Consider the following 9852-nt stretch of genomic DNA (forward strand, 5'->3'; position numbering starts at 1 on the left):
AGCTTTACATTGCCTCACTTACAGTCTGCCATGTCTGCAGCTAGAACTATTCAAATCACCTCAGCACCCCCATAGGAAACAAATAGCCCGCATCACCCAAACCCCCACAAACATCACCCCGCCACAACCCCCTTCCATGTAGATGAACTTTGAAGCCCTCCACCCCATCTCAGAATCTCTGCCGTTTCGCCTACAAGGTCTACACAAGCGTCCTACCCTGTCCATAACGGATTCCCATCACACATTCATCATTGAGAACCGACGGGCAGCACAAAAAAACCACACATCCATTCAACCAACCGCCCTTGTAAACAGGCAGGAAACACATTCCACATACACATCCCCAGCTCAGCCGACACACATCGTCTTGACCAGAAACAAGCCCTCCGAAATATATACATACAAAGAAATAAACGCTGTGATCCCTTCTTCAGAACAAATGTATTAAAAACAAAGTATACCACCACCACCACCGCCGCCGCCGCCGCTCCCATCATCGTCACCGATTCGTGACATAACACCAAAAAGATAAAACACAAAGCCCCCTTTATATAGGACCACCGTTCCCACCCCACACCCACATCACTGTAAACCATCGCTCAAAAGCAGAAACGGAAAACCACTTTGGGTTTTGCTTCCCAACCATAAGCCGACCTCCAAAGACATAATCCATGACTAACAAGATTATGATATACCCGCACTATAATTCCACGCTCTTGTCAGACGCCCAAACGCCATGCTTCTTTCGAGTCCGACCAAAAACACAACTCCAGCCAGCCTCTCCTGGCCCCCACACAGCTAACCCCATAGCTGAGTTGTCTCTTACAACTCTCTTACAACAGCAAAACGTTCATCACTTTATACCAGCTGGCCAAGAACAGCACCCTGAGGTACACGCACGTTGGTAATGACCTCCCTGATGGTGGAGCCCCAGTACGGTAAGCTGCTGTAGAACATGGCACACATCATGAGGACGAGAAGAGGAATCTGTAGCACCTGGTTAGCATGTTGTCATCAAAAACATCATGGGCGAGTCGACATACCCAAATGAAGAACAGATTCCGATCCCCACTCAGCCTCTTCATCCTTTCGGCGCGCGCCCTCAAGATCCTTTCCCGCTGAGCCTCAGTGATGGCATTCTTGGGCCCAATCTCGATGAAAGCGGCATCTTCATCCGAGAACTGTTCCTCCGCCTCCACCACTGGGGCCGTGACAGTCAGGGCCTCTTGAGTAGAGGGCCCAGCCTCGTCGTACAGGGCGGCACACTTGACATCTGCCTCGGCCTCGGCGGCAGCTTGAACCGCAGACGATTGCTTCTTGTCATAAGTATCTTGCTGGAAGATTTCGCTGTACGCTGGTGGTGCCTGGATTGGCGCGGGTTGAGCACTGGTGGCCATTGACGAGAGAGCGTGCCACAGCTCCTTGATAGAGGAAACGTCCTCCACGTTCGACTCTGGACGAGGGCCGCCCAGGTTGGGAACCATCGAGGCTAACCGTTGCATCACAGCGGCCTGGTAATCTGGCATCTGAGGGATGTACGGCATTGGTAGGTTCTGCAGGATGTTGAGCTGCATAGCCTGCTGCAGTTGCTGGAACTGAGTAGTCATGTGGTCCCTAAACGCAGTCATGGCGGCTGTCGGCAAAGCAAGCCCACCCAGACCATCAGTACCACGGCGCTGCCGACGGGGTGCATCATCTGCCGGTGGAGCTGGTGTGATACTGTTGGTTTCGCGCATATCGAGCCACTCGTCTTCTTCGTCAGCATTCTCAGAAGCCGCGTCGCTCTCTTCCGTGGTCGCAAATGTCGAATACTCTGGACTTTCCTCGCCGTCATCGGCCTCCACCTTGAGACTGTTATCACTCTCTGCATCCTTGCTTTCGGGTGCGGGCAGTGCCTTTGCGAGATTGAGTGCACTGTTGACCCTGCTATGGAGAGAGACGCCGCTGCGGGAGCGCGTGTGTGATTCAAAGCGGTTGATGGCTCGAATGGCGGCTGGTGACTTGGCCACATCCGCAGCAGTCAGACCCGACAGTGTCCGCAGTGTGGAATCCGCGCCGTGCGAAGTCAGGAGGCGGATGATGTCTGGCCGGTTCTTGAGAGACGCCATGTGCAACGCTGTGTATCCGGCCTTATCTCGCACGTCGGGGTTTGCTCCGCGAGCCAAAAGACCAGCGACGAAGCGATGAAGGCCAAGATAGCACGCGACATGCAAGGCAGTTTGACCCGTCGCCCTCGTCCTCAAGTTGAACCGAGCCGAGTGTGGGCTGTCATCGAGATCAATCATCTCCAAAACGTTTAGGAGCTGACCATCGAGGTTTGCCCCAGTTGGTCGGCCAGTGTATGATCCATCCCCTCCAGTCATCCCGCCTCCAGCCCCAAAGCTGTCCTGCGATTCCTGATGCCTTCCGATGATCTGCTGCGCAAATCCGTAGAGACCACCAGACCCTCCATTCATCTTACTGTTGAGGATAGCAAGGGCGAGGTTGACAGCTTGCTGATCACAGTCGTCCTTGTACGTAAACCACACGGGGTGTCCCTGCAATTCTAGTTGAGCATCCTTGAAAGTGATCCTCACGGCACCAGGAGATTCGGCCGGTGGCACTAGACACACAAGAGATTCAGGGCCCCAGAATGTCGTCGTCGTCGCCGGCTTACCGCCAAACATGACTTCCACGCCCCTCTTGAACCCCTTGCCTAGCACAGTAACCTCATACCCTCCCAGTACCAAGCCCTCCTGCGGTACCACCTTATGTATGACTGGAGTTTGTGAAGCGGCGTTCGAGGCGGCGTTGGCTGGACCGGAAGCGTACACATTTCTGGGTGCAACTTGAGAAAGAGCCACGCCCCCACGTGCTGCGGGCATAGTAAGGGTTGCCATGGAGGTGGTGGGGCTGGGGGCTCTGCTTTGGTGGAGCGAGGACGTTCCAGAATATAAACCGGCACCTCCATTGTCCAGATTCGCGGTCCCGTTCGGGTTGAATAACGACGGTTGGTTGTGGTTGGGCGTCGGTGGACCACTGGCGTGCCCCGGTGACATTTGCAGCTGGCCTGGGGCCATTGTCCCTGTGGGTGACACAAACATTCCGTCAGGGGGGAGCCCCAAATGTGCAGGTGGCATGTGTCGATACTGGGGGGATGGTGTTGACGAAGCCGAGGGGCCAACCGTCGATGGCAGTTGTGCTACCGGAGACAGGGCCGTTTCGAGCCGTGCTGCGGCCTGCTTCCTCTTCTTCGACGGTTGCTGTCCAGGGAGGGGTCCAGCCGGAGCCGGGCGTACCAAGAGGCGAGAAGCTTGGATCGGCTGGTCAGGCAACTGCGTAGACATCGATGAGCTGCGCCTGTCTGCTGTGTTGGTCAGGGGAGGTGAGGGGTAGAAAACTGTGCTTTCGACGGCAGCCTGTCTATTCAATGCATTTTCGGCGGCATGGGGAGTCTTGTGATCATCGGTAATCATGATCGAGGGTGACAAGGCCTGGGCGACAAACTCTCCCCTGAAATCCGTCAGTGTGAAGATGACCTGAAAGCCCAGCTTTTCGGTATGATGCCGGCAGTAACACGCGATTCTCATCGGTGCCTCGACAGTCCACGGCGCTCCTGGTTGCACCATGTGCACTTGCAACTGGCCTGATTCGTCCGTCTCCCCCTTGGGGGCTTCCCACTCCCTGACTTCGCCAGTGTTGAAAACGATCACTCGGTATAGCTCGTCCTGCCTCCAAATCTCTTCATCTTCCACCTTTTTGATCTTTTTGCGACTGGCCCGCTTCCGTTCTCGCGACACACAATTTTGACAAATGGTGACTTCCCCGCCATCCTGAGGTTTTGGTCCATCATCACTTCCGTCTCCGGACTGCAAGGACGGTAGAGTCGGCTTCACTCTAGGTACCTTGGATGCCTTGCGTGCTTGTTCCATGGCTGTCTTCATGAGGTCCTTGTTCTGCATGGCGCTTGTACAAACAAGCCGAACGTGCAGCTCCAACATGTCTGGAGACGGCTCTGGGGTAGGCTTGGCGAGGAGCTTTGGCTTGCTGATGGTGTGTGTTGGAAGATGAATCCTTTTGATACCAGGAGGGAGTGGCGTCAGGTTCAATTTTATCGGAATCTGCGTCTCGACTCGGGACTTGGTAGGCGTTGGGTCTACAGTAAGCTTGAAAGGTTGCGGTTGGGTAAAAAGCCCCCTATTAAAGTTGAGTGGTGGCCCTACGTTTCCAGAAAACTGTGATGGAACAGGCACCATCTGCGGATTTACACCCATGCCGATTGGGTGCCATGGTGGGTAGGTGTTTGTTGGTAGACCATGGTAGTACTGCGGCGATTGGGGGTTGGGCATTCGTGGGGAGAAAGGAGATGTTTCGCGCGAAGTCTCGAGTGACATGTCACTTGTTGTCTGCTTGAAATCAAAGGGCTTCATGTAACCGTCAGCTTGCAATGTCTTGCCCTGGCCAGACAAGCTACTTACCATGTACATATTGTTATTGCCAAACATCAGAGAATCGGCCTGGCTCGTCTGCGGCGATAGTTGCTGGGCTGTCTCGTAGCCGGCGCTGTTTGGGGAGCTGAAGTCTGAATGAGGCTCCATCGCTCCTCCGAAACTTGGCCCGTCAAGACCATTACGCCCGTCGACAGTTTGCTCCGTCTTCCATTCTGGCTTGATCTCGGACCCATCCAGCACTGAATCATCCTTGTGGTTTCTCAATGATGTGCTAGTAACCGTTGTGCTTGCTGGCCCGTTGGAGGAGCCCGAGTCGGCCAACGAGTTCCGCGAGCTGGTGTACAAGTTGACCTGGCTCATGGGAAGAGCGTCAGAAGGGGACAAGGGGATAAAGACATCCCCCACGTCGTCCATGACATCAGGCCCCGAGGGAAGAGGGCTCTCATCGGAATCGAAATATTCTTCTGGATACGGCTCATTGGTGAAATCCTGCATCAGCGACATGAAGTGGCTGGGATAGTTGCTGCTGCTGCTGCTGTTGTTGTTGTTGTTGAGCTCATCAAACGAGGGTTCCCAGGCTGACATTGGTTGGTCCATGTTGGACAGTTCGCAATTCAAGGCGGCCGGTCCTGCCGTGGCCATCGAGGCTGGTGTGCAACCAGCTGGAAGTAAAACGGGCCGCTGTCGAGCAGGGGGTGCGCGTTGCGTTTGCGAGGCGTTGTCGGTAGTGTCGTGTGTCAGGGACGAGATCAGACTCGGACTCGAAACAATTCGCAGTTGATGTTGTTTTTTGTTGGGACAGCAAGAGTCAAAGTGGGAACGAGGCCAAATTGAGCCCAGGCGGGGTTCTCACGGCTTCGCGATGGTCGGGCAGCGGTGTCGTCTCTTCGTAAACGCGGCTCTCACAAATGTCACCTGGCGATGTGGATGATGGCGACGGAGAGAGTGGAGGTGAGGTCCCCCGGTGGTCGGTAGGTAGGTTGGTCGGTCGGTCGGTCGGGGAGACGGGATTGGATTGGATGGGGTTGGGGCACTTCCAGTGCTGCACAGCCGTGACGGCGAGAAGCAAAGGGAGAGAGAGCAGTTCGAAAGGCGGTAAGCGAAAAATGAGCACTGGCCAATTGTCGATGTTCGGACCCTTGCAATGGCAAAATCGCCCAGCCTTGACCTGGATGTCAATCGTCACTCTCTGCGTCTCTGTTGCAGATGTCTGACCCTCGGCGGTCAACTTCCGGGTGACGGTCGTCCGGAAGAGTGTGTCGTGACCTTGTTTCTTGTTGTGTAGCTAGCTAGCAATGTGAATTGGGGAAAAGCAAAAGGCAAGGTGAGCTGGGCAGGGCAGGGCAAAAGTTAAGTCTGAGGTGAGGAGGGCACTTGGCTGCGGAGAGGAGGTGAAGACCAGACCGGACCGGGGGCAACTGGACTGCTCTGCACACCTGGATCAAACCTAAAAGGTGGGGCCTTGTGGAACGCAGGGAAAGCGTGGTGCTTCTGTCAGCCACTGGCAAAATCCCAAATTAGGGTAAAGCTACCGCAATGTTGGAACTGTCAGTGGTCACTGACGGATACAGGGAGGATCCTTCGATATTTCAATTCGACAAAAGTCCTGGGTACGGCATCGTCGGCAGGATCCCTATCAGACTGAACCGCAGGCACGCGGCGTGAGTGAGTGAGTGAGTGTGTGTGTGTGTGTGTGACAGGTGTCATTCATCCGCACTCGGGCTGCATCTCTGCTACTACTGCCAGTTGTCCCCTGAGGTGTTTCCTGACTTCGGCGTCTCTTTTGCTTTGCTGCAACTCACCTCTGCCTGGCTGGCTTGCGGCGGATCCGCCGGCCTAGTGTACATATGTGTGTATGTAAAGGGCTTGGTCTGGATCGTAGTAGCAAGTGGAAGAAGATGGGACGACGCTATTCCGCAATGATGCCATGATGGAGATCACGGATCCATCACGCCTCTTTGACAGCTGCCACTAGTTAACTGATTAACCTTGAAGCTGCTCCGAGAGGGGTCTCAGGGTGCACGGGGCACTATCATGAAGATATCTAGTATGTGCATGTCAATACTGCGTCTCAGACATGCAGTTTAACCGATTGATATGTCTCTATCGAGGTTTTCCCTCCAAGCGAAATAACAACCCCAGCCATCCAGTCTTTTGGGTCGTCTAAACTTAGCCAAACACACCAAAAACTAGCCCACCGAGTTTCTCGGCGCTGGAAAGGGGACAAGGGGAAACGCGTCATTTTGCGGACGCTAACAGGAGGGAATAGGGTATAAATGATGGACGAATTACGGAACTGTTTCGAGTATTTCTTTTTCATATTACGGACTGACGTCGTGGTCAGAGAAAGCGAGACTGCTGCATGAGACGAGGGCCTTCAAGGGTCATAAAAGGGTTCAAAAAGGGAGGTAGCTAACTGTTCTTACTTCATCTTATTTTGTCTACAACATGCGACTCCAAAATGATACTAAAACTCCTTGCTATGGAGGCACGCAACACTGCAGAAAAGAAAGGACAGAGGACATCTGAGGCCTCTCGTTTGGTGGTCTGTACATCATGTTCCCAATCCCACCACTTGGCACTGTTTCTTTACCCCGAGATGGAGGTCATCCCGGCTAATCCGGGCAGCCCAGTACTCAGCTACTGTCAGCATTGTGCGTCCCGGCCGATCCTGGTGCTGAGGTCGGTCCTGCGATCGCTGGAGACTCATCCAGAAACCGTATTGTCCGTCCTGGGAGACTTGGTGATTCGAGGTCTATTTTGACGGCGCTGCTAGATCCGTCAGTGCCCATGGCGAGCCCGCCCGAGCCAGCGGCTATGGTTTTGACATCTAGTTCCCCACCTACTGGCCGACTGGGGATAACATTGCCGCCGATTCTGGAAATGGAACGCCTTGCGTCTGACGAAGGAGGCTCCGTGGCAGGCAGTTCCTCTCCTGAGTTTCTCCTTGGTCGTCGGGCGACCAGTGTGCTCACTCTGTTTCGAATTGGTGGAAGAAATTCCCCCCCATCAGATGTCACAGAGATTCCTCTTGAGAGGGTCCTGGGAAGGTAAAATCCTAGCTTTCCAAGTGGGAGACTCAGGCCATGCACAACCTGTCACCGTACATGTTAGTCCCTTTTGTCTTCTTGTCATAACAACAAAGATTCCAACTTACAATACTGCAAATGGCCAGGAACCATACCACAACTTTGACCACGTGCCCCAAATGCTCAACCTCCTCGCTTGGCTCCATCGTCTTCAAGAACTCCAATGTGATATAGAGATAGAAGATCGCCGAAACCCCTACCGGGCCAAAGAAACCCACGAATATCGCCTGGCGGACTTCCTCGATCTGGGGGATAAACTTGTGGATCGCAAACACCCATGGCAACCTCCTGAACAGCAGCACCAGAATTCCCAAAACAACCAGCCGATGCAGCGGTGCCACCCCATCATTCACCAAAAACTCATGCCATGGGCAAACCGCCCCCAACCACATGAACACCGACACATTCAGCAGCATGTCAATGGTTGGCTGTAACGAATCGTCCAGCGTCTCCAATCGAAACCAGTCATCCCAGGTGAAGGCATTGCCTGCAATGAAACAAGCAAGGACGTCATCGCTCCCAATCATCCCACACGTTCCCACGATGAACAACTATCACCAGATGTTAGCTTAGTCCTTCCCAGACACATTCCCCTACTTCTTCAGACCCAGCCCCAGGAGTTGTAGAAGACACCTACCGCCAAACTGATAGCAAAAACCAAAAAGCTCTCCCTATCCACAAACTTCCTCTCCTCAGCCCAATGCAACAGCTTGTTCGCTCCCCAACCCACAACAGCACCATACACCTATCAACATCACCAGCAGGTTAGCAAAATCTCCTCTCCCTCGAGGGCAAAACATCAAAAGCACAAAACCTACCACACTCAACAGTATCGTATACCCCCAAGTCTCTCCAAACCACTGCCCCATCGCCCCCCTCACCCCCCCATCCCCTCCACCCCATCCCACCTCAAGTAAATACAGCCCCAAAAACAAAAACGGATACCCCAACCCATCATTCGCACCACTCTCGGCAATAATCACATCCTGCAGCTCCTTCGGCACGTTATGATCCGCAAACTTGCCCTTCACAATCACATTGCTCAACACCGGGTCCGTGGGCGTGACACAGCTGCCCACCACCAGCGCCTCCAGAAACCTAATCCCAGGCACCAGACCCCAGATCAGAAGAGCAGTAGACAGCCACATAGCCGTCATGATCGGGCCCAGAAACCACAGCAGCGGCCGCCATTGTTTCTTGAGATATCGTGACGGTAACTGAACACCCGCCAAAACAAGCTGAATCCCAAGAACAAGACGGGTGAACGAGAGCGTGACAATGTTGAGGTCTTCTTCCGATCCCAAAGTATACTCGAGCGGCTTAATTAAATTCGCCGCCGCCGGAGAAAAGGCCACTCCCGCAAGCAACGAAATCACTATTACATTTTTTTGTCAGTATCTCATCTTCACCAACGGTTGAGGGAGGGTGGACAAGTCCAGGCGTCATAAGGGATATAGACAAGAAGCAAACACCTACAAGCCTCACTCAAATAAAAATTTTCCTTCATCAAATACGACACCAGTCCAAACAAACTGATCCACCCCCCCAACACGCTCAACACAATGTTGAAGTTTGTAATCGCCAAGGTCGGCATCTTTGGCTTTCCCTACCCCCTTGGCGCCAAGCTGTCAAAACCACACTCCTCCGGCTCCGGCTCGGGACCTCCGGACTCCACCCTTTCCGAATCCTCCGGACCGGGCGGCGCGGAAACTCCTGTCCAAGTAAAAGCGGCAAGTGGTGTGTGATATGTATGTCGAAGGCGTGAGGCTGGATGTTATCGACACATTTGACCAAATCCCTCTCCGTGTTGTTTTAGAAAATCTTGCGTAGGAGAGAGAATCTAGAATGAAAAGTGAGCTTAGACCACCCACCCATAAACAAACCAACAAACTTACTTTCAACAACAATGACCCAGCAACCGTTATCTGTATCGACGTCAGTTGAGGAGAGCGAGTGAGTGAGCAAGAACCATAAAAAACGGCGGCGCCAAGCCCGCTTTTGAGGACCAGATCATACAGGCTGGGTCACCGCGGGCACAGTGTCGGAACCCCACTTTTGTTGGACAACATCCCTCAAGCAGGAAGGAGCGGAATTCCATGAGAAGAAATCCCGATGGGTAATCCCCAAAACCTTAAAAAAATCAGACGAAGGGTGTTATGTATAGGGGCATTCAGCCCAGTGAGAAAAGGCCAAAAATGAAAGTCCAAAAGTTGAGTGCGGCCATCGGGAATCGAACCCGACTCTAATGCTTGGAAGGCATTAATGCTAACCACTACACCATGGCCGCCTTTGGATGTTAGAGTGGCGAGGTCATAGCATTTATAACTGGTTTC

General features: G+C 53.5%; 2 protein-coding genes and 1 non-coding gene across 3 annotated transcripts; 1 reads left to right on the forward strand and 2 right to left on the reverse strand.

Moving 5' to 3' along the window:
* Positions 1-133: 133 nt before the first annotated feature.
* SPT23 (SPT3 Dosage dependent suppressor of Ty-induced promoter mutations-like protein) lies at positions 134-6367 on the reverse strand. The gene is made up of 3 exons (XM_062911101.1): positions 4458-6367; positions 1044-4403; positions 134-987 (listed from the first exon to the last, which is right to left on the reverse strand). The coding sequence occupies exons 1-3, from the start codon at positions 5070-5072 to the stop codon at positions 859-861; spliced, it is 4104 nt and encodes a 1367-aa protein (XP_062767108.1). The 5' UTR covers positions 5073-6367; the 3' UTR covers positions 134-858.
* Positions 6368-6619: 252 nt separating this feature from the next.
* QC763_306590 (uncharacterized protein) lies at positions 6620-9734 on the reverse strand. The gene is made up of 6 exons (XM_062911102.1): positions 9415-9734; positions 8996-9359; positions 8338-8894; positions 8157-8264; positions 7588-8070; positions 6620-7525 (listed from the first exon to the last, which is right to left on the reverse strand). Exons 2-6 carry the CDS (start codon positions 9111-9113, stop codon positions 7067-7069), a joined length of 1725 nt encoding a protein of 574 aa, XP_062767109.1. The 5' UTR covers positions 9114-9359; positions 9415-9734; the 3' UTR covers positions 6620-7066.
* On the forward strand, positions 9735-9806 carry QC763_0054330. Its single transcript has one exon. It is a non-coding gene; the product is annotated as a tRNA-Gly (tRNA).
* Positions 9807-9852: the final 46 nt, after the last annotated feature.

This window comes from Podospora pseudopauciseta, chromosome 3 (genome assembly GCF_035222475.1).
Source record: "Podospora pseudopauciseta strain CBS 411.78 chromosome 3, whole genome shotgun sequence".
Lineage (NCBI taxonomy): Eukaryota > Fungi > Ascomycota > Sordariomycetes > Sordariales > Podosporaceae > Podospora > Podospora pseudopauciseta.